This window comes from Penicillium verhagenii (genome assembly GCF_028828195.1).
Source record: "Penicillium verhagenii strain IBT 33310 chromosome Unknown utg000004l_segment0_segment0, whole genome shotgun sequence".
Lineage (NCBI taxonomy): Eukaryota > Fungi > Ascomycota > Eurotiomycetes > Eurotiales > Aspergillaceae > Penicillium > Penicillium verhagenii.
In genome coordinates this window covers 711,967-735,727 of record NW_026643168.1, presented here as the reverse complement: position 1 = coordinate 735,727, position 23,761 = coordinate 711,967, and the positions used below count along the sequence as shown (strand labels likewise).

The 23,761-nt window shown below is 48.9% G+C and overlaps 6 protein-coding genes across 6 annotated transcripts; 3 read left to right on the top strand and 3 right to left on the bottom strand.

The window, feature by feature from the left end:
* Nucleotides 1–283: 283 nt before the first annotated feature.
* On the top strand, nt 284–6,581 carry sec16 (COPII coat assembly protein SEC16; the record flags this gene model as incomplete). The annotated part of the gene is made up of 2 exons (XM_057162595.1): nt 284–5,972; nt 6,031–6,581. The coding sequence occupies 2 exons, from the start codon at nt 284–286 to the stop codon at nt 6,579–6,581; spliced, it is 6,240 nt and encodes a 2,079-aa protein (XP_057023710.1).
* A 1,247-nt stretch (nt 6,582–7,828) lies between these two features.
* On the bottom strand, nt 7,829–9,375 carry N7466_003197 (checkpoint protein HUS1 family protein; the record flags this gene model as incomplete). Its single annotated transcript, XM_057162594.1, has 5 exons — nt 7,829–7,888; nt 8,144–8,220; nt 8,278–9,073; nt 9,145–9,263; nt 9,333–9,375. 5 exons carry the CDS (start codon nt 9,373–9,375, stop codon nt 7,829–7,831), a joined length of 1,095 nt encoding a protein of 364 aa, XP_057023709.1.
* Nucleotides 9,376–10,621: 1,246 nt separating this feature from the next.
* Nucleotides 10,622–11,302, bottom strand: N7466_003196 (glutathione S-transferase family protein; the record flags this gene model as incomplete). The annotated part of the gene is made up of 1 exon (XM_057162593.1): nt 10,622–11,302. The coding sequence occupies one exon, from the start codon at nt 11,300–11,302 to the stop codon at nt 10,622–10,624; it is 681 nt and encodes a 226-aa protein (XP_057023708.1).
* A 3,449-nt stretch (nt 11,303–14,751) lies between these two features.
* On the bottom strand, nt 14,752–15,089 carry N7466_003195 (uncharacterized protein; the record flags this gene model as incomplete). The annotated part of the gene is made up of 2 exons (XM_057162592.1): nt 14,752–14,857; nt 15,007–15,089. The coding sequence occupies 2 exons, from the start codon at nt 15,087–15,089 to the stop codon at nt 14,752–14,754; spliced, it is 189 nt and encodes a 62-aa protein (XP_057023707.1).
* Nucleotides 15,090–16,666: 1,577 nt separating this feature from the next.
* On the top strand, nt 16,667–17,598 carry N7466_003194 (alpha/beta hydrolase; the record flags this gene model as incomplete). Its single annotated transcript, XM_057162591.1, has 3 exons — nt 16,667–16,730; nt 16,794–17,179; nt 17,263–17,598. The coding sequence occupies 3 exons, from the start codon at nt 16,667–16,669 to the stop codon at nt 17,596–17,598; spliced, it is 786 nt and encodes a 261-aa protein (XP_057023706.1).
* A 1,808-nt stretch (nt 17,599–19,406) lies between these two features.
* N7466_003193 (GAS2 domain protein) lies at nt 19,407–23,342 on the top strand (the record flags this gene model as incomplete). Its single annotated transcript, XM_057162590.1, has 1 exon — nt 19,407–23,342. One exon carries the CDS (start codon nt 19,407–19,409, stop codon nt 23,340–23,342), a length of 3,936 nt encoding a protein of 1,311 aa, XP_057023705.1.
* Nucleotides 23,343–23,761: the final 419 nt, after the last annotated feature.

Sequence of the window (23,761 nt, the reverse complement as noted above, 5' to 3'; positions counted from 1 at the left end):
ACAGGTGAATCTGGGGGCGTCGCGACTTCGGGACATTCATCCATGATCATTTCTTGGCTGTTGGACGACTTGATGCATTCATGGTTTATTTCTTTCTAATTTAATTATTCTGTCTTTTTCTCCCCTACGCCGCAACACGCCGTTTAATGGATTCTTGAGTTTGATATTGCTTTTATTCTGTTTATTGGGATTGTTGACCCTGAACGTCATTGGAGAGACGTGTCAGGTAGCCCCCGAACTCCCCGAATCGAGCCGACAATTGAGGGCCTGATATACACCGGCCATGGCGCAAACAGTATCGCCCAATGAAGCCGGCGGTGCCTGGAATCCAGCTTCACTGCCAGAAAATAGCATACACGAGGCTGCGGCGAATCGAACCGATACCACTTCCTCCGATATCTCGATCGCAAACACAGCGCAAGAAACTATCAACCCAGAGGTGAAATCGCCTCTCAGTGACGATGATTTTTCAGCCTGGGATATGCCAGAGGATACACCAGCTGTCCAGCCGGAGCCTGCATCCTTAGACTCTGTTTTGGCAGATGAGCCCCTAACACCCGAAGAGACAAGCGAGGATTCTCATGACAACGGTGCGATGGTTTTAGACCAGGCCCACACGGATCCTTCCAGCCTGACTGCGACTCAAAGTGACCCTCTCGAACTTCCGATCAGTCCTGTTGCGCCTGGGCAACCGGAGCCTAGTAAATCCGAGCTCTCAGCAGCCGCCGAGGCCGCACAAGTAGAGAGCGCAGAGCCTAGTGCGATGTTTGCATCTAATGACGATTCTACTGATTTCTCGGCGCTGTTGACAGCAGATAAGGAAATCGAAGACGCTCTTGAGGATCCACGAGAACCTGATCTGGAAACCGCTAGTGAAAATTTGGCTGTTGAACATACTATTCCAGTCGAGGCTCCTCTACCTGAAACCACTGAGCCGGATACAATCTTCCCGTCGAATGAAGACTCTGTTGACTTCTCTGATCTCTTGACAAAGGACCCGGAAGTTGAGAATTCTCTTGATCGAGAAAGAGAGATTGGTCTTGAGTCGGTCATTGAAGTTGCGCCCGTTGAACATATTCCCATGGAGGCTTCTATTCTTGAGATTTCTGAAACGGATTCGATCTTTAAATCTACAGAGGACCCTGTTGACTTTTCGGAGCTATTAGCCAAAGATCGAGAAGATGAGGAACTTCCCAATCAGCCACTAGAGGCTGATGTGGAAGCCAGCAGTGAAACTCTTGCTATTGAGAGTATGCCTATACAGTCCCCTCCGGTAGAATCCCAGCACTCGGAGGAATCCCCGGCTGAACATCTGACATTGGGATCACTTCCAGGGGAGTCTTCGTCGATAACAGCAGTGTTTGAGTCGAGTGGAGAATCGGACGATTTTTCTGCTTTGCTATCTGCAAATGCCGAATCACCACCTGCCCCGCCAAGCGCTAATCTTCCCGATGTACTTTCTGCGCCTATCGGAAATGAACAGCCGACAGATGATACCACGGTAGAGTCATGGCCCGTAGCGCCGGCTAATGAGGAACAACAGTTCCCCGTCGAAGAAGATAACAACCCCTCAAATGGACAGGTCGCTGAGGAGTCACTGCAATTTCCAACGGAGCCAGCGTTTGAGGCACCCGTGGCGAGTCACATCACTTTGGATGAAACTCCCGTCTGGGGCAACCAGGCCAGCCAAGAATTGGATTCCGATGGAGATGATTTTTTCAATCAACTCAAAACTCAGACCAAACCCATCTTTGCACCGGAGGCGGAATCGAGATTTGAAGAGGGCGTCCCCTTGCTGGATGAGAACAGTTCCCCTTCTCCCGAAATCACCGTGCAAGACGACCATGCGGTGACCGACCTGTTTGCTAATGGCAATGATGACACCGAAGATTTCTTCAGCGCCGTTAAGCAGTCGGAAACCAACGAAGAACCTCCCCATCTCACCCGTAAAAGCACAACCCAGGTCATGAAGTCAGTTGGGTTTGATATCGACTCCCCGACAAGCGATATTTCGGCAGCGGCCCAATTTGAAGATGCAATCAAAGCCACCTCCTCCGAATCTCTTGGATCTCAACCGCCAACCAGTGTGCCCGCGCCTCCAGAAGATGATTTAGCCGCACGGTGGGAGGCAGAGCTGAGCGATGCAGAAGAAGATGACCTTGCTGCTCGGTGGGAAGCCGCGCTGGATCTGGATGATGATATGGAAGATGATCTCAAGGAGGTTTCACAGCATGTCCCTCAAAGCCCAATGATCGCCATGGGCTTGAATAGTCCATTTGAGACCCCTCAACAGCGGCAAACCCCACCAAGGCCAATCCCCGGTGTTTACGTACCTCATCAACCGTCTACGGCAGATTTGGTTGGAGGGGTGGATTTCCCAGGTGCTCCCCCCGGAAGTAGCAGTATTCCGCCATACTACACCCAGCAGCCGCCGAACCCAGTCACTACCCGGGGTGAAAGCTTTGCTGAGCGTTCGAAAGAAGGTTATAAGTCACCTTACGATCTTCCTGACGATTTATCTTCTGGGCCTCGGCGGCCTGTTCTCACTCATAAGCCTACACCTCCGAAGGTGGACAACAGCATGCCGCCACCACCACCTCCTGGGAGCAATTTTGACCAGCAGGCTACACCCCATGCTGCTCCTCCACCTGCGCCAAAGAACTTCTTCGAGGAACTTCCATTGCCTCCCCCGCGGTCTAGACCGGCGAGCTCAGGACGGTACACTCCAGGGCCAAGTGGTCCCACGATGAATCCCCCATCGGTTGGTCCGCCACCTCAGAGTCCATATGCATCTTTACCGGTCCCTGCGCCCGTCTCTGCTCCGGGGACTTCCGCTGGCGCTCTTCCTCTTCCCTCTCCGCTCCAGCCGCCAGAACTTTTGGACCCGTACGGCCCGAGTGGGATGTTAGCATCGAGTGCCCCAGCTGGTCCTCCTGCTGCCTCTAGGTATTCCCCAATGCCTCCCACTCTACAACCTTCGGGCAACAAGCCTCCTTCGGTTGCAAGATATTCACCCGCGCCTCCTGCTTCAACATCTGCTGGTCGTAACCGCTATGCCTCTCAGCCCCTTGGTGTTCCCGGCCAGGGCGCCAACTTGCCTTTCCAACCCCGCACATCGAGCCCTCTAGCGTACCACGAAAAAGTTTCATATCAACCCGACGGTGCTCTACAGCAGCAGCCGCCTTTGCAGCCTCCTTCTCTCCAGCCTTCTGTTGATCTTTCTCCTCCCCGGCAGCGTTCGAGTATTGACCATGGGTCACCATATGCACCACAGTTGCCGCAGGGATCAGGGTATGGCATTAATCAGGCAGCAGGGAGCCCACCAGCTGGCGCGCAACAGAAGGCTCGCTACGCCCCGCAAGAGTACATGAACCAGTTCACTCAGCGCATGGCGCCAAACGGCACCTACGCCCCTGTTCCTCCCGTGGCAGATGTCCAGCCCGCTTTCCAACCGACCGAACCTGCAGTCTTGTCTCCTCGCAGATCTCAGAGTCAATCTCCTGGTCAGCAATTGACAAGCCCACGAGCATTTGTGCCGCCCCTTGACACTCTTCCCCGTCCTGCTTCGGTACACGGTTCAAGCTCCCCAACCAAGACGGTGAATCCTTATGCACCTCAGCAAGCTGCAAGCCGTGCTCGCGCTGCTTCTCGAGCTTCTCAGCAGCTTGAATTTATTGCGCCGACTGATGGTCAAGAGCAGGATCCTCTTCAACGTTGGAAGGGCGCTCCCATATTCAAGTTCGGATTCGGTGGAGCTGTGGTCTCGTGCTTCCCCAAGCACATTCCTCGCTACTCCGCTGGTGTTCCAGTACCAATGATTAAGCCTACCCTCGGTGAACCGAGATATTCCCAGCTTGATGCATGGTTACCGACTGGTGATACTATTGTGCCTCACCCTGGCCCTCTTAAGGCTAAATCGAAGAAGAAAGACGTCTTGACCTGGCTCTCTAGCAAGATTGCAGCCTTTGAAAACGAGGAAGTACCTAACGATTACAACCCGCATAATCCCGATATCCAGAAACGTCGTGAAGAGAAGATTCTGCTTTGGAAGATCACAAAGATCTTGGTCGAAAATGATGGAACCTTTGAAGGATCACCCGAAATCCAAAAGTCTCTCCGCAATGCCATTTTCCCGAACCTTGCGGACGCTCAGGCCGAAGCCTCATATGGGAACTCGCTTCCGATTGGTGGGCCCCTGAACCTTCCGTCTCGGCCAGATGCTGTTGACGCGCAGTGGAGTGAGGAGCTCCGAACTCATCTGCTTCTCGGTGAGCGAGAGAAGGCTGTTTGGGCGGCAGTTGATCGGCGCCTTTGGGGCCACGCAATGGTCATCGCTTCTACAATGGATAAATCCATCTGGAAGCAGGTTGTCCAAGAATTTGTGCGACGTGAAGTCCGGGCCACGGGAGGCAATACTGAGTCAATCGCTGCCCTTTACGAAATATTTGCTGGAAATGTTGAGGAAAGTATCGATGAGCTCGTTCCACCGTCTGCACGGGCTGGGCATCAATTGATCAGCAAAGCAGATGGCCAGGGCGCCTCCAGGAACGCACTTGATGGGCTGGAGAGCTGGAGAGATACCCTGGGCTTGGTATTAAGCAATCGCAGCTCTGATGACAACCAAGCTTTGCTAGCTCTTGGCAACCTGCTGGCCTCCTACGGCCGCATCGAGGCTGCGCACATTTGCTTCATCTTCTCTCGAGGTGCTGTCTTTGGGGGGGCCGATGATCCGCAGACTAACATTGTTCTCCTCGGTGCTGATCACCAGCGCCTCCCTTGTTCCTTGTTGAATGACGATTCTATTCTCTTGACTGAGATCTATGAATTTGCTACATCTGTCCTAGGCAATTCGCCGGTAGCTACCTTGCCGCACTTGCTCGCATTCAAGCTTATGCATGCCAAGTACCTCGCCGACCGGGGCCGCAAGACAGATGCACAGAGCTATTGCGATGCATTGGCTACGTCTCTCAAGTCAACTACCCGCCCGTCGCCTTACCACCATCAGCACCTGTTCACTGAGATCGATGAGCTATCAGCGCGCCTTCGTCAAGCTGCGAGCGATGGAACTTCCTCTTGGATTTCCAAGCCAAGTATGGAGAAAGTTTCTGGGTCCATGTGGGCTCGCTTCAATAGCTTCGTCGTCGGCGACGAAAATGATGCAGCTTCAACAGGCTCTGGTCGGGCAGGTGAGGCTTCTGACTTTGGGCCATTTGCCCATGTGGCCGGGACGCCTACTGTGAGCCGATCCCCGTCTGTGTCAGATCTATATGGCTCATACCCTGGCGCTGGAGCGCAAGGTATCCCTCCCGCCGCAATTCCTGCTGCCAACTCTTCAAGATATCTTCCAACGAACCAGTATGCGTCCAATGGCTCGCCGGAGCAGTCGCGTGGCCGGTCCTCGATGGATTCCCAGCGGTCTGCTTCTGGTGGCCTGTCCTTCGGACAGCGCAGACTCTCGCAGGAACCTGAAACCCCAGTGGACTCTATGTTCCCCGGTGCACCCATGTATGGATCGCCAGGCAATGCCGCCTACCAGGCCACGCCGCCTCATCCATCTTACATGCCTCTTGCTCCAGTGAAGGAGGATTCCACTCAATCACCGGCTGATGCTACTCAAACTCCAGTCAATGGTTTGTTTTACCAGCCTCCTCCACAAGACAATGGGTCCGCTGGCCAGTCGCCCTATTACCAAGGCCCACCCGGTATGCCACAGGCTGAAAACTCCGGTTATATGCCCCCAGCTGCTCCCAATTCTTATGAGCCTCCTTCTTACGCCCCAGTGATGAGTCTTGCCCCCGAGGAAATTGATCCTGAGCAAGAGCAAGAGGAGGCGCCAAAACCCAAGAAGTCATTCATGGATGGAGATGACGAAGATGATCTTGTCGCTCGTGTAGCAAACTTGAAGTTATCTCAAAAGGAAGAAAATGATCGCAAGGCAGATGAGGCATTCCGAAAGGCGGCCGAAGAGGATGGTAAGTTTTCATGCTCAAATTTTCCCTCAATCTTATATCTAACAATTTCACTCTGCAGCCAAACGCGGTGACCAGCAGGCGCAGAAGAAGGGTTGGTTCGGTGGTTGGTTCGGTGGAGCTGCCAAAAAGGAGGCTGATAACGCGGGCGGCGGTCCTATCAGGGCGAAACTCGGCGAGGAAAGCTCCTTCTACTATGATAATGACCTAAAGAAATGGGTCAACAAGAAGGACCCGAACTCCAGTGCTGCTGTTCGCGCCACGCCCCCGCCTCCGCGAAGCTCTGCACCTCCCAGCCGAGCCAGCTCTGGCAGCATGCCTCCTCCTCCAGCGCCAATGTCCGTCGCCTCCAGCAGTCGACCTCAATCGTCCTCTAGTGACGTTCAAAACCTCTCGTCAAGCCCTGCGTTCCCAGGACTCTCTGTTCCTCCGCCTTTGCCACGATCAGTTTCTACCAGCGGAGCTATGTCGTCAACCCCTCCCAGACCTACCTCCTCCCTCAGTCATGCCCAATCCATTGATGATCTTTTGGGGGCTCCCACGGCTCGTAAAGGTGGTAACAATCCTCGTGGCAGGAAGAAGGGTCGGTACGTTGACGTCATGGCACAATGATCTTAATATGACCATTGAGCCTTAATGGTATCCGACCAAGGCCACGCCTGGCCGGATACTCTTTTTTTTTTGTTCTTTCCTTTGTTTTATTATGCCTCATGCCTTCTCCATTGTTGTATTTCCCCCTACCCCTACACCCTATAATAGATTCCCCGTGCTCGAGATTCATTCCTCGCCCCAGCATCTTGCATGTGTCTTGTCTTGCTCGTCTTCAAAGACTAAGCAGACGATTCATTCCCTGGCGTTCTTGCAGACTGAACTATCATTGGAAAGCGCTGCACATAGCCTGCTTTTTTTTGTTCTTTGCTGCGCCTTTCTTGCCTGCGAAGCGAGGGGGGCGATTCTCCTTGCATCATGTATATCACTTTTGCTCCAGATATACTCTGATGTACATTGGATGACCCCTGTAGCTATTTGTTCCTTCAAGTTGGAAGGTTTCTTTTGCATGAGTGTTCGCATATCCTTATGCCCCTGTCTTAATAATGAATTCGAGAATGATTTTACTCCATAATCACATATACCACCCTCGTAATGGATCCCATGAACATCTATTGTAGTCGAAAGACTTGATATTTCGGAAGGTACACGCGGTGCCTCGCATTCGGCTCGTAATACACAGGCAAATTTGATGAAATCATTTCATCTTCAACTCTTGGAATACCTACCAATATCTCATGTACGCACTAAATCTTTACTCTACTCCAAATACTAGGTACTAGGTACTCAGAGTACCTACTCCGTACTCACATGGCCCAGATATCCCTATCACCCATACATCACTAGTAGCCACTCACACACCGCTCGACCAAATGTCAAAACAGCATTCAAATTTTCCGGGCTTCAGACGTTTATCACCCCATCCTACGAGCAGCATTCGCATGCCCAATATACTTTCGTCTTTTCCCTTCTTTCTTCCTTTCGGATGGCATCTGCTGATGGTAGCTGCTCTGGTAGGTTATGAGCCCTCCTTCTTCGTCTTGATCATATTGCCCTTGGCTTACAAGTTTCGCCCCCGGAGGTCGTGCGTACACAGTGGGACATTTTCAATTTTGGAAATAGAGCAAAATCCCCCCCTCCCTCTCCTCACTACTCGCGTACTTGCGTAAAATTTCCTCACGAGATTTTCCCAGTTGGTTCATCAGATGGTTATTATTCTTAGTGAATTATGGACCAAGAGTAAATACTTATACATTCACCATTCATCCGAAGTACCATCCAGATATATAAGGAATGTGTGGAATTCGGGGCTAACATTTGAAGGCGGCGAATTTCAGGGCTGGTGAGGTGGGGAGACCGTAGAGATAATACTAGTGCCAGTTAATCTATGATAGCATCGTATGCTAGAATAAGAATATCGTGAGAGTTCCAGCCACCACGAGATTGATTCATTTGCCAATGACGAGTGTCTCTTTGAGTGTAAGTTGATCTGGTATAATTTTGGTGGTAGCAATTGATTGTTGTGGGGTCTTTGGTATGCCATCATTTGGCATATGAATTGATATAATACTGCCGCGTGTTAGGTCTTCGATGCATGTTTGTCTGTCATGGTGGCAAGTACTCACAGTCAGACAAGAATCTTCGCCATTCCAGCTACCGGGCAAGTAGACATAAAGCACCAGCGCCGTTTCGTTAACAAAACCTGTTTAACCAATATAAGCAATCAGTCAAACCCCCTAGATTGAGACATCAAACTCACAAGCCACAACCCTAGGGCTTAATCTCCCAACACTCAATACTCGGCCCCAATCCCTTGCATCAATGCGCACTTTCGCCCACCCCGCCTCATCATCCTCGCCCACCCCCCGCATCCGCTCACTCGGTAATTGTGAATAGTCATCAGTGCTGATATGAGCCGGATCCAAAGGCGGATTTACGAGACCAGACCAAGCACTCGCAATCTTCAGCTCGTCTGTAGAAATGGATAAACGCAACCCCCCATGCATATTAGCGCTGAGCTCCAACTTCGGCATCGCACTCGACGAAATCGTCGTCGTGGCCGTCGAAGGCGCATCCGCCCCCAAAGTCCCCATTTGACTCCCCTTGGCCTCCGACATCGCAATCTTAGTAAATCGGTCTGAAATATTCTTTAGCTGCGCCAGTCCCGGCAAGATAATGTGCACGTCTGGGTCGGGACAGTGCGGCTCGTGAAGATCATCCACGGATTCCGAGTGCAGAATCTTGATCGGAATCTCCTGTGTGATCCATGTTTCACGTTCGCGAGTCCGCTGGTCCACTGGACGTTCGCCTGCTACTGCGGACGGCGGTTGTACAGGGTTGTTTGCCGCGAGGGGCACATTGCCGTCTGCCCATTCGTTTGTGCGGATTGTTAAAACAAGGAAGGGTGTTTTGTCCTTTTTTGTTAGACGTAATTGGGCGGATGAGGCGCCGACGGTTGAGCGCAGAGCACGATTTAGTATGCCGACATTCACTTCCAGGTTGATTCCATCTCCGTTGGCTTCTAATGAGTAGGTCTCTTCGTCGAAAATAGTTTCCTTTGAGTTGTTCGGGGTTAGGATGGATTCGAATGATAATATTTTGTGACGGAATTGAGTTTTACACGTACAACTGGGATCTGTGACCACACTTGAGTGCCTGAATCTGGGATGATGGTGAAGCGCACGACTTCCTGTTCTAGACGCATCCAACATTCCTTGTCCAGAGATGATAGGGAAGCGGTTAATTCTATCTTGATTAGATTTGATTGTTTGATTGTTTTCGCGATTTGATCTTAGTTTCAGATCTTCCACTCACTGGAGAATACGCTAGTATTCTTTAATTGGGCTCGGAAGCGCATTATGTTTCTTGTGATGAACTGACTCGTGTTGCTGAGAGGAACTCGCGATGAGTCGTGAAATGTGGAGATCCTTTACTTTCTTATCGTTATCGCTATCGTTATCTTGAAAGTGAGTCGTGACTCGTGGGCGCGTATGCACGTGACTAACACGTCAACTGGTGCATGTGCCTCATATGGTCAGCATCAATCCAGCTCCCGCATACATAGTTGACTGCATGTTGTGCTCTGAGGGAAGGAAGATTGATATTCCTATCTAGGCCTGTCGAGGATTCTAACCCCGTCGACCTAATCATATCAATTGATGACCTTACCATTCAAAGTAGGCAACTGAGTATGTTCGTTAAAACAGACCCACATATATATTAATTTAACAGAGGTATCAAATCCAATAAATTTATTCTTCCTCCAGATATCAGAGAAAACAGAAAGTGTTCTTTTTTTAATGAAAAAAGATATGACAAAAGCTGGATTCGAACCCAGATTAGATAGGTTTCCTTACGCACTTCTGACGTACGTTCTGAATAGCCTCATTTGCATCAGTCGAGAAATCAACACTCCCGCGATTCTCTCATTTTAACCCACTTTATATAGTCCAATTGAGCTCAAATAAAGCGGAAATTCAAATTCAGCATGGTCGAATATAAAAAAATGGCAAACATCTAGCCCAGAGGGACCCCCCCTCTGGCGGCCTGTGGCCGCTGGGGGGAGATTTGCTCTGGGGGATGTTTCCCTGTGTAACCGACACCTTCCCCCAAGTCCAGACGGCTAACCTTGGGGAAATTGTGCATAGTGGGAGGGCTTTGCCAACTCGACCACACGGATGCCGGTTGATGAAAGAACACCTGAATTGTTCCTTTTAACCCCAGATTTTTGAATTTTGTTAGTATCCCCTTTAGGACTAGTAACAGCCTCTCCATACTATTTATTGGATATTCCCATCCCCATCCTTTCTGCGTTCCGCGGTTTTGTAAAATTCAAATCGTTAAGTTTCCGTTCGCTACAGTATAACTTTATGAGGAACATTACTAGTACGATATTCAAGTTTATTCTAAGGCCCAAAGCTTATTTACTAATGTACATTGCACCTGGCAGATATTTCACATCTCTTCGGCAACTCGAGACTCCTAGCCAGGAAAGATGCATCTATTTTCTTCCATGAACTTCTGTGCCAATATCGAAAATGATTGGGAACTGTACCGATCTGGGGGATCCCTCTCGACCTCGACGAGGTATATTCACCAAATATTTACCAAAGAGTGTCCCTTGGAGCATGGGCGCATATAACGGGCTCCAGCCCGGGATCTCCCTTCGACATAGCACGCTTATATCCCTCGCGTTCTGAGATCCGCTGCAAATACCCCACAATGTTCGGGTACCCCTCAAGGGAGGAACCAGAAAAGAGACGGAAAGTAGTCAGGGAAAATACCGAGATACAATCGGCAGCAGTGAACTCATCGCCGCCTAAATATGGGAATTTGGCCAGCTGGGCGTCCATGGCTTTGAAGTCCCGATCCACACGCTTTTGTGCGAATTTAGACTCTAGGCTGTCCTCTGACTTGCCACCAACACGAGAGAAGTGCAGAGTGATGAGTCCAGGCTGCACGGCTCCGTTCGCTCGATGAAGCCAAAAGACGTAATCGGTATATTGCGGGTGAGTCGGGGGCAGAGACAGGCGCCCGTTGGAGTATTTTGTGAGAATATACTCGAAGATGGCGTTTGATTCGGCAAGGACCACGCCTGCATCCTCAATGACAGGCGCAGTTCCAGACCAGTGGATTTTGCGGAGCTCCTCCGGGGCAAGCAAGGCGGGAGGCTCTCTGTCATACGACTTCAGGTTGTAGGGAATGCCGAGTTCTTCGCATAGCCAGACCACCCTCTCGGACTGAGATCGACGTAGGTGATGAACGGTGAGTTGAGAGGACGACATATTCAGAGAGATGGAAGTATATAAAACATCAATTGAAAGTATCATGCGTTCGGTACCCGGGGTCTTATATTGTCCAGTGGTAATGGCAGCCCTGAAGATTATTCAGCATCTTGGTGGGTTGATGATGCTATCAAGATTCAATACCAAAAATCACGAGCTTATGCTATATATTATGAAAATTAATGCATCCTTCGTCTGCACAACCTCCCTCTGAGGATCCACATTTCTTCTAGATCTTGTAGATTGCGGTCCATTTAATAATCTTCAAATCTTGAAATTCGCAGTTTCAGTTGAGCCGGACCATGGCTCTGTCAAGAAATCCGGGATATCCGGTACCCGAGATCCGTTTAACCCGAGTGTCAGCTGAACCTTGTTGTGAATTCTGCCACTGTGGATACCCCGTCTATGAGAGTCTGTGAGACCTTCATGGAGTCGATGATAAAAGGGTGACGAATTTTAGAATTCTAGATATAAAATACACAGTGCTAGCCGAAAGCTGCCATCATGATCAGGGGGCTGAATCCAGATTTTCTCACGTGCTACCACGTGGAGGTCACGTGAATCCAGTTTGCTGTGTGATTTTTATTACTAAGTATGGGTCACGTGCACGAATCCCTTAGATAGATCATAGCCTCACTTCGTTCAGCTGTAATACCAGTCAGCCAGACTCACTTGGAGTTTCACACTTACCTGCATTTACACCGAGGAAAATGCCAACTAGGCAAATCATGGAAAAAAGGGCCGTCTTCCATTCCAGCCTCTTCTAGAATACTGAAATAAGGCTATAAATTGGGAGGATCACCAAATCCATAAAATGAATCCATGCCTATTTCCAGGTACCAGGGCTTGATTTCAATTTTCAGCAGATTGTTGTAGGATGTTCACCGAGAGGGAAAAAAGCCACTGAGAAACCTGTTCCGTATGTCCCAGGCTCCCAGCCTGGATGGAAGAAAATAACCACTTGAGGCAAGGGTTTTAGCAGAGTGATCGGAGATCCCCATGAATCAAACTATTTTGGAAAGCATTAATTTTCAAATCTTTAGCGATTGCCGGTCCTTCACCACCAACTCGTAAATCAAATTCATAGCTGCCATGATGCAAGGGCTCCATCACGGAATTGTACTGGTATCTCTGGTGGTATGATCTGCATGTGCGCTTGGGTATACATACAGTGACCTGATTATGCCCACCCAAAACCACAGATAGAGCGTCAAGGCAGCCTTGACAAGGCTGGCTGAGATCACGAACGATTGAAGGGAACATTTGAATGACATGGGAGGAACCGTCAGTGGCCAACCGAAAATAGACAGTGCCACCATCAATCATTGTGAGCTGAATAATGAATAACCCAATGAAAACCAGTCTTGCACAAGAGATATCGTAATATGTGCCTCGTGCGGGCGTACATACTGACTATCAAGGTTTAGCTGCGAGGAATGGATCGAGCACCGAAAAGACATGTCATATTACCTCTCAATACTCAATTCGATCAATGCAAGGGGCATTTACCGCAGCGGCGGCGCCGCCCTTGACAATCATGCAGAGGCCTTGACAGTGGGGCTAGAAAAAAATTTGCTTTCATCAGTATTTTGGGTAAGATAATGTGAACATTGAACAATAAACATTGAATGTGGTCAGTTGTTTGAAAAATTGTTCACGAGATATGTAACTATTAGCACTTGAGGACATATACATATTGTTGTCCACTGGAAGCCTACATATTGATCATTTTTTCGAGGGGTAAGGGTAAGTGGTATAAAAGTGCCAACCAACTAACTATACTCCGCTCCGTAACTGATGTCGTAGCAAATAATGTATCTTACAAGCAACATTGAAGTGGCGCTTTTACCCGAATGGCGCAGTCCTAAACAGTGTTGCAAAAGGAATTGACCACGGGCACCAAGGAATCCACTTCGGGGTTTACCGTATTTCTGACCGCATATTATAACAAAAACTCATGAGTCATGATCCTTCCTAATAATGACTCTAGTATATACATTAGAGCTATGTGTTATTAGATGCCGCACAGTAGTCCTGGAAACATTTGAAGGCCTACATATTAAGATATGTACATAAGCATCCATCAGCCCCATCGGATAGCCGATCTAATTTAATATGGTGGTTTAATGTTGGCATACAAGCTATTCCTATATGCACAGGGTAGTTGTATAAATTTGGATTGGATTTCAATGTTGAATTTTGGTTTTTACCGAGACTTCCGCCCGCAATATTCAGCGTTTCATAAAAGTGGGTCTTGGTTGTACAGTACCCTGGTCCCTGAGATACTTTATTGGTCGAGCGGAGATCTTCACGCCAATCGGGAAACTATGGGAGCTTTGTAATGCACATTCCCCGATAGTCTGACAAAGGACCTTATGCAGGCCTCATCTATCTGTTATCAGCGAGCTGGTCATAAGCATTTGAATCAGCTTATCATCATTCATGAATGCTGGCTTTCGCCAGACCAAGCAACCGCACAGCGACATGGCAGATTCCACCGCTATTTGATGTGTCAATAAACCATACAGTATACTGCAGTCTATAGTTGGTGTTTATGATGGAGACATTCAAACATCTATGTTGCTTCAAACTGTGCAGGGATCAACAAAAAGAAAAAGAAATAACCGAAGATTCATTGCTCTGTTAGTTACCGGCTGACGAAATGGCGCAGTGGGCTGAATTGACCACTTAACGTAATTCCCAAGCGAGCCGCGCAGCTGTAATACATGTACCATACACATGTATAGTAATGCAATAAACGACAACCCTACATATATCTGAGCAACAGTGACTTATCAGGGCTTCTCCTTGAAGGCATATACAATAATCCAGATGTCACCTACTTGGGGAGTCTCGGGAAATTCATACAAGTCGGCGTCTAACAGATATAAACTCGGGGAGCACTTGACCATGTAACTTTCAGTACATACCCAAATATCAAAGATATCTCATTTATTTGAAATTCGAAAATACTACCAGAAATGCTTATCGAATGCTATTGGGAGGGTAAGAATCAGATGAACAAACTGCCCGATACTGTCCATAACCTCCGCATACTATGACTGCATGGCGGTGACACAAACAGGAAAACCTTGAGAGAACAATGGCGTGCCCTGCATCTTGACCTCGAGGCTGATCCACGTTGACGCACCCTTTATCACACATGCAGGCCCCAGAGTCTGTTTTGTGTAGTATGCTCATTGGGCCCCCTTTCGCAATCAGATGCCATGCGTCATCAGGCCTGACGAATCAAATCCTAGAGTTGCGCCCAACTCTTGTCCATCTAAGATCGACGATCGTATCATCACCATTATCGACCAGGCAATTCAGGCAATTCAGGCAACCTTTGAAGGATGAAGACAAACTTGCTGGTGGCGCTGGTCCTTCCAGATGTCGGTAGGATTATATTGATTTAGTTGAGGGGCGCACTGTCGCACATAGCGGCTAGTTTACTCCCAGGTGCACAGCTTTGCCAGCAGGGGCTGGAGAAGAGGAGTCTGCCGTCTGGCCATGGCCGATCTCCGCTTTGCATTGCTCATAGTCACTCCTGCCCCTCTATTAAACATGAATACCACATAGATAGCGATCTTCGTTGCTGCGGGACTCCACACGTGCATATCTCTTACATGACTGTTGCAGGCACGAAGCTACCAGGAGATACCGAGATTCGTTGCTGCAGGACTCCACGCATGCATACCTCTTACATGACTGTTGCAGGCCTGAAGCTACCGGGAGCTACGATTAGGATGCTGATCATCACGTCCCACTGAAGACGATCGACGGGCATGCCGCTATGGAGATGCTTATGCAAGTGGCGCGAGAGACCACGGTCTTTGGTATAGCTATCTTTTAAATTTTACGGAATCGGAAACACTCAGATCATATTGTATCAACTGATAGCTTTCAGGTGTCATTTTGATTGAGTTTGGCGATATATCCAAAGCCCGCATTCATGGCGTACCTCAACAGATCTGTATCTGCTGTAAACTGGACATCCCACGAGAGTATGGGTCTATTTTCCGGTGCCCGATAACCTGGAAATGGAAAGAATTCGCCGCCGATGATAACGATAAGGTGCTTGTTATTTGCCAGTTCCAATACACTCCGTTCATAACAAATCAAGATTGAACTCGGACTCGTCACATACTTTTCAGGTAAGCCTTCACGACACATTTGATGCTATGTAAGTAAGCAATTGTGAATATGACGTGTCTTATAGGTGTATGATCCCCAGCAGAAGATTCGGCGTCTTCATTCCTAACTTTCAGTGCCTGAACACGAAACTTACATATCGTGAAGTCACTCTAACTCCGCTACCCTGCATATTTATCGTATTTTAGTAATGTATACCATTTAAAACGATTAATTACCAGATTTACCAAATTATTAATGAAATATGACTACACATGTGTATCTTAAGTTCCATTAAATTCAAAGACACCATACGAATTAGTTGACAATTGGCCATGAACATCGAAAAGGAAGCCCGGAATCACCCAAATCACCGCTCAGTATGCCCACTATCCGCAGCAATACCATTCCATACTCTCTGGAGCGTAGTATCAATCAATTTCCGTAAAGTTTCCTGACTGATTGTATTCTAAGCCTCTTACAAAATCTCTAAAATTTTAGTAAGGTCGGAAAGTGTCATAGGGTGGTGTTTTTGAATTTGATTTTTTATAAGACTCTAAAAAGACTTAAATACATTTATATTTGGTGAATATAGGCGTTAATCAGGTGTAAACCGCTTGATCAACAGAGCTTGTCGCTTTCGAATGTTAGTATAACCTTTAAAGTTGATTGGTCGATTGCTTAATCGGTTCATGAGTTAATTGGTTGCTTGGCTCAAAGCTTGGTTGATCGGTTGATTGGTCCATTTTAGAGGTTTATAAAATCATATATGATCTCGCTAGATTTGGTGATCCCGCTGAATATCACGATCCTAACCAGCTTATTATGGATCCTGACCAGCGATTTTAATACGGGCCGGATACAGGTGGATCCTACAGCTCTTAGCGTGGAGTGACTTCCACATTTCGTATCCAGGCATTGCTGAATGCTATATTGGGCCCTGGAACGAGGTCTTAATCATATGCGTAAGGCGCATGCTCGTGCATATCCTATCAAGCTGTGCTGCGATCCTTCCACTTCCTGAGTCTCACACTCAATACGTGAATGATTGGATCAATCGTTCTGCATCTGAGAAGATGACCGGAGCAGCGGAGCACTTACTCGTTATTTAAAGAGTACCCCCAACAGCCTTCAAAGTTATCCCAACAGCCTTCAAAAGCAGACGTCACCTCAACCGCCTTCAAAAGCAGACATCACGTCTTGTTAGCACGAGATCTTCCGTACCTCGCCAACATGAGCATGATAATCAAATCTTGCACTCCCATCCCGAAAACCCATCGGATTTTGATGCTTCATGGTAAGTTATGCCTGGCCTATAACTAGCAGCTTCAAGTGCGGTTATTAATCAGCATACTTCTAGGACATGGCCAATCTGGAGACTTTTTCTTCTCCAAGACTCAGTTCTTTCAGGAAACTATGGACCGGGTTGTACGTGAAGCTTTAGAAGATGATCCAGCACTCAGAAAAATCGACGTGGTTGAGTTTTACTACCCCTCCGGCCTGCTACCTGCAGACCCAGATACTCCTCTAGGGGAAGGTAATGATAGTATGCGGGCCTGGGGATATGGTGATTATACCTCAGGCCGTATCATAGGCCTTGAGAAAACCATCCAATACCTTAGCGATCTGCTTCAGACCCGTGGGCCATTTACTGGCATCATAGGCTTCTCAACAGGAGCTTGTGTTACTGCTATTTTAGCATCACTTTTGGAAAAGAAAAGGCCTGTCTGCAACCTTCCATTCAACGTATGTTCCCTTGACAGAAATTCCTGTTTAGTTTATTATTGGTTTCTCTTTGCTAACATCGCCTATTATTGGTATCTGGACAGACAACCCACCCTCCTCTGAAATTTGCGGTGTGTTTTAGTGGGTTCAAATTGGATCATCCCTACTACGCGCCATTATACAAACCGATGATCGAGACCCCGATCCTCCATGTCATTGGCACACTGGATACCATGATCGATCCACTCCTATCCCGGCGTCTTTCAAAATATTGCCTGAATGCTTCTACGCATTATTTTACTGGGACGCATTACGTCCCACGATCCCAAAGATTTCTGGAAAGCCTGAACGATTTTGTCTGGGATGCTTTGAGTCAGAATAAAGACCAAGCAGATGAGTGCTGGGAAGACTATAACGACGATTTTATGTTCAACGCTTGAGACGGATTATATGCATCTTTGGATTTCTTAGCTCTTTTTTTTTTATATAATGCGTCGGAAAGTCAAGCCTACCGTGCTCAGAGGATTGGTTCAGGCGTTCTATGTTCATAAGCAGAGTCACAAGTGGTATTTCGGACATCATGAGATCAATGCAATGTTATGTATAGCAGAGGGCTCTTATCAGGTATTCTGTATCCTTCGTTGTGGAATGAGTAATGACTGTGGTTCTCCAAACCATACATACCGTACACGTGACCTGCGGGTCACTGTTCGTCACCGATCGATTGGTCCTGATTCCTGAAGACCGGGCGGTGCGACCCCTGTAGAGTAGGTCCGTTCCCATTAGAAATAAAAATATTTATTATGTAGTGTCCACTGTCAAAGTGTGTGGCGCACTGGGAGTCTGGAACTTCGGCCACCGCTCTAGGCAATCACAGCAGGAAGGACAGAACAACATTGAACAACACTAACCATCCAGATGTCAAGTGCCGTGCGTACGCCCGATGCTATTTGCTTGTATTAAATCGGTTGGCTTCATTATAATCACTCGCCAGCCTCCCGAGGTTGCAGTCGCGCGCTGGATAGATTCAAATACTTAATTTCCAACCCCCCCTCACCCCTTGCCTTCCAAGGTTTTCAACATGGTGCTTAAAAATTACATACTCCAGAAATTCCAACATTGAAGGTTGCGTGCATTTTTATGTTCTACATAACCATGTTGGCTCGGACCGATGGATGTATCCATGTATATTTCCCGAGCACCTGGGTTGGCAGACCTCACGGAAGATATTCCACTTCAAGGTTTGGACTTTGGAATGAGGTTTATAATGCCTTGCATATAACTTCAATTGATAATTTGAATTTCGAATTATAGCCACAGGAAACTCTTTGTGGTATGATGTAAGCGTGGCTGCACTATATGCATTAAAATCCAATATATTAACATCAATTGATGGAATTGATGTGATGTATCTTCTTCCCGCTGGGAATACCGCGGCAACGATCTTAGGCCCACGGCTATTGGCAGCAATGAGGTAAGGAAGTATCTTTCATCGCATCATAAATCACATAATGAAGAAGGACTAGCATAATCTTGGAATTTTCTAAGATTAAGAAAATGGCGATGTAAGAGTTTATGGAAGGGTGCACGTCTATGGGAATTAATAATTATGGGTTAAGGTAGTCGTCATGAACATACGTATACTGGGAATAAGAGGCAGTTTAGTAATACATATAGTGGGAATAAAAATAACTAACTTAAGTCTTGATTTTAGTAAGCTTGAAATGAAGAAATAGCATTTCGAGTACTGCTAAGTTAGCTAACTAGTAGTGATTCCTTAATAATCGCAAATTTAGCCGCTGACAGCTTCAGCCCCAAATTACTTCGCGAACCAAAAATCGTCCTCGCGCGCGGATCATCGGAAGTGGTCCACTTCGTGCCCCTTTTGGAAGCTCCACCTCCAGAAATTATCATTGTTTACATGCTGGACACTTTCTTATTCTTAATCTTCACTTTACATTTCTACATTAATATCCGCTGAAGGACCATCTCTGGGAAAAAAGCATAAATCGGACCTGTTCGCTTACCGCTTGTTTTCGTGTCCTGCAAGTCTCGTGGGAGAAATTTAATTGCTCCCGAACCAACAACTCCCCATTGCTTCGCGTCTCAGCATGCGGGCTCGACAGTCCTCTCTTCGTCCGCCAGCTGCTCCCTCTCAAAATCTATCTTTCTTACGCCATCCGGAGCCAGTTGAAGCTCCCTCTACCCCCGTCTCCCTCTGTTGAGCTGGCCCAGCCTGTCATTCGGAATGGCAGCTAGTCGACGACTCGCCCCTCTTCGCCCATCCATCCGCCTCTCCCCCGCTCATTCCCGAGACAACTCTCGATCTACCTCCCCGGAACGAACCCCTGGGTCGCTGTACCCCAAGATCGATCCTCTGCTCAGCAACCTATCCCCCGAATCGACCTTACACGCCCTCACCTCCACCGAAGCCGTACCAGCCAATGGAGAATTCTCACACCTCCTGTCACAGAGTATCTCACAAGTCTCTCCTGCCGAACGCGCTCTAGGAATCCGTGCTGCCATCGCGGCCCGAAACCTTAATCTGTGGCACAAGGAGGTCCAGTCGTGGGCATGGCCAAAGGTGAATGAGGCGGCCGCAGGAAAGGGTTTTATCCCTCCTGTTTCATCCCTAGAAGATTCGAGCTCTCCCTCAACCTCTGGTGGCATCACTTACTATGGGAGCTTGCCAGCCGAGGTTGTGGAGGAGTATGAAAAGAGGATTGAAGAGATCCGGGATGGAATGGATAACCTGGATGTGGACGAATTAAAGGAACACGTTCTCAATGCCCACATTCCATCTCGCTCTCGCCCTTCTTCCTCCACCAGCACCGTGTCCGTGCCCCCTCCACTCAGCTATGTACAACTTAGTGATTTTACAGCTATCGTTACCGCCACAATCCTACGTGCTCTGCCCTATCTGGCACGATTGAACCACCTATTGAATATCTGGGAGGTTCGCCTTCTAGTTTTGCGTCACATTCCAGGTCTACTGAGAGAGTTGCGGTCAACTCGGTCCGCTTTAGTTGCCTCCAGCCATGTCATTCAGTCGTCAAATACCTGCGAAGACGTCCAAACTCGATTCTCGAGCTCTCATCTGCGAGATCAACATGTCCAACTTGAGTCAGCGGTTATTGCGGTAGGGAAACGAGTGGATCGCGCCCTCGATGCTTTGGAAGATCGAAATGATTCCTTGCCCGAACAATGGATTGATGACTTAGAGAGTATCGAGGCAGACTTTGCTGCGTGGGTGGTCGAGACGGAGAGATATAAGCTCCGCACGGAATGGCTACGCGCGAAGCCACCGCCCGTGGTAGCTGACCTGTGCCAGAAATCAGAATCCTCGCCCGAAGAGGTCTTGGAGAAGGAAATCGACATCCAAACAGCCAGCACCGTTGTTGGATCCCATCCTGCCGAGCAACCCACTCTAACGGAGACCACCAGAGAAGAGCCTCGGCCTGAATCCCAAGTCCCGTCCTCTACAGAATTGGCAGTCCAGGAACATCCCGATCAAAATTCAGCATCATCAGCAGACAACCGTTTGATGCTATTGACTTCAGTTCCCGATCGTTCATCAAGTCTCGCTGCCCCTCGATCAACCATCCGTGATGATACCAACGAGAAGGCTGGAAGACACGCACACGTTGCCTTTGCAGAAGACCTTCAAACCCCGACGCAGTTGACGTTTTCCCAAAGCCTGTCACTTCCAACCGCACACGTTCAGTCACCGTCACGGATTCCATTACCCGTGACAACTACCGTGGAGAATAAAGAAAATATTCCACCGCAAGATTTTGTGCCTCAGCAATCATTGTCTGTTCGAGAACCGGGCAGCAAACCCATTGTTCTCGGCGAGCACAAAGATGACGATATATTCGGCCAGAAGACTTCTCCTGATGTGCTTGAGAGCAAGGAAGAAAAGAGCACTACCGGTTCTTCTCTTGTATCCCCAACGCTGGAAGGTCTTCCAGCCAGCGAGGGGCTTCTTAATGAAGAAGCCTCGGAGCTTGAGAAAGAAGCGTTTGACAAAGACGCCAACGAAAACCTGACAACCAGCAAGGACGAGTCAAACACTGTGATCGTTGCCGCAGAGAATCCACCACCGGTAGAAAAGATCCCTGAATCTGCTGTTGAAGATGAATCGGCAACCACGAAGGCTCCGGCCACGCCGGCCAACGCCCAGGGCTCCAGTGGTGTTCCACCGAGAGAATCATCAGCAAAGTCCACACCAAAGCAATCTGGAAATATGAAGTCTCATATCCCCAGGCCACTACCTGCTCAGGTCACAGCATACGCAGCACCAAACAAAGAACATGTTCGAGAACAGCAGGCTCCTTCCAAGAAGAAGCCATTGCAGAGCCCCATCAAGCTATCGAAGGTCCGTCAAGGGAAGCTCAACCTAGATCAGGGCTCTCCCAAAGGTCGTGCTCGTCGCCCGTCGACAGGGTCTGTGGGCTCTTTCATGACAGACAGCTCTCTTGCTAGTCCTCATGCAACCGAGCCCCGTACTGGTTCATCAAATGGAGACCGGCTTCACGGATTTCCCAAGTCTGTCTCTCCTCGTGGTGACTATTTGCTGCGAGCAGACCGTCTGCGCAGGTTAGAAAACTCGAAGATGTCTGCTCATTCCTCCTTCCAACCAAGCCGCTCTGTGAGCTTGCCTCTTCAACGGTTCATCAATGAGAAGTTGGATCTCGATCTGAGTACCGAGTCGGTGCCCGAGATTCCTGAACGCCTCAAGTCAAAGACCCCAGCTGTTGCTAATATTCCGGATGTTGCTTCCACGCCTACTCAAGTTCAGAATGCTCCTAAGCGCCGCCATGTTCTTGTTCGTGGAAAGTCTGTATCAGACTTGAAAAGTGCCGACAGTTCGTCAAACCCTCCAGACCGCAGCCTACCCGCTTTTGGTGGAAACACGGCCCGTAGAGCCATGCAGCATCAAGACCAACCAAAATCTGCTCGCTTGCGACAACGCTTGACCGCCCATCCTAGCTTGGAAAGCCTTGGGGTCAAGAAGCAAGAACTCTCTTACGTGGAAGAGGACGAATCGGAACTCATCGATAGTGGTTCCCGTTCATCATCTCCAAATAGGCTGTCTAGGAAGCCTCGAGACCACCTTGATGAGAAGATCAATTCTATTCTCAGCACACTTCCAGGCCGTATCCATCTCGTCGACCCCAGCAACGAGGCGGATACTTCATCATCTTCATCGTCCATGGATCGAAAGATGCGAGAAAGATACCTCTCCGAATCACCACACGGCCCACCTTCCCGAAGCTTAACTCCTGCTCCCTCTTTGACCCTCATGCCTGCTGCCCGAAGGCGCTTGTCGCATGCGCACAAGACGGAGGATAGCTATGTCAAGCTTTACCATCTACACCATGGCGGCCAAACAGCGCCCACCAAGCTCTTCGTGCGTACCGTCGGTGAAGACGGCCAACGAGTCATGGTCCGAGTCGGCGGTGGCTGGGCCGATCTTGGCGAATACCTCCGCGAATACGTCGTACACCACGGCCGTCGTAAGGTCTCCGAAACCCCTCGAGTCGAGGTGCAAGGTCTAGCAACTCGCTCGTCCCCCGGCTACCCATCCCCTGCCAATCTTATTCCCCCCACCGTCCCCCCCTTCAACTCTGGTCGTGTCACCCCCTCTCGACCCCCCTCCGTCATCGGCACCCGTCCCCCATCCTCCCTGGCAGTCCGGAAACCCCGCCGCGACTCCATTGCATCGGAAGTCGTGTCTAACCGGTCCGTGACGACCGGCACCCTAAGCGCCTTCACCTCGCCCCCATCCGCAGGCCCCACCGCTCGTCGTCTTTCCATGTCCTCCAGCTACTCCTTCGGGGATGTCCAATCTCCCGCTCACCTCAATGTCCCATCCCATGACAACTCAACGCCCCTCGGTCTCGCCGGCCCCAAACCCCGCTCCCGACAGATCTCCATGAGCCCCGAGGGCGAGGCTTGGGTTGAGAATGTCCTCAAGAAAACCCGCCGATCTACCACCTCCTTCATCCCTACTCCCTTCGATCCGAACCGTTCTCCTGAAAATGACGATCTCGAAAATGACCTCCCCGATCTCAACCACCACACCGGTCGCTCTTTGCCCAAGGTGCGAAGCATTGGCGATATCAGTCTCGTTGGCACGGGTAGACGAGTCGTGCTCAGGGGATTGGGCAATCACAGATAACGAATGCCCCGTGGAGAAAATATTTGCCTTATTCGGAGTCTGCTGTGGGAATACCCTTTGTTTCTTGTGATTTCTTTTTCCGTTTTGGTCATCGTTTTCTCCTTTGCATCTTTATTCTGCATATCCTCTTCTCTTTCCGCGCTTTCTCCTTCTTCTTCGCCTTCTTCCTTTCTTCCTTTCTTCTTCGCGTTCGAAAATTGCTTTTTACATCATCATTTGCATCAGCGCGGCGAATTTGTGCATCAGGCTTGATCACCTTGCTTTTGATCCTAGGATCCTCAATTGGGAATTCATATTGTTGGTCTGTTTGGCTTTACAGGGGTGTGGCTTTTACTTTCTACATTTGCACATATCATATCATAGCTTATTGCTTCTTGTTCGATACCCTGTCGAGGCTCTTGCCCATACACGTTAATAGA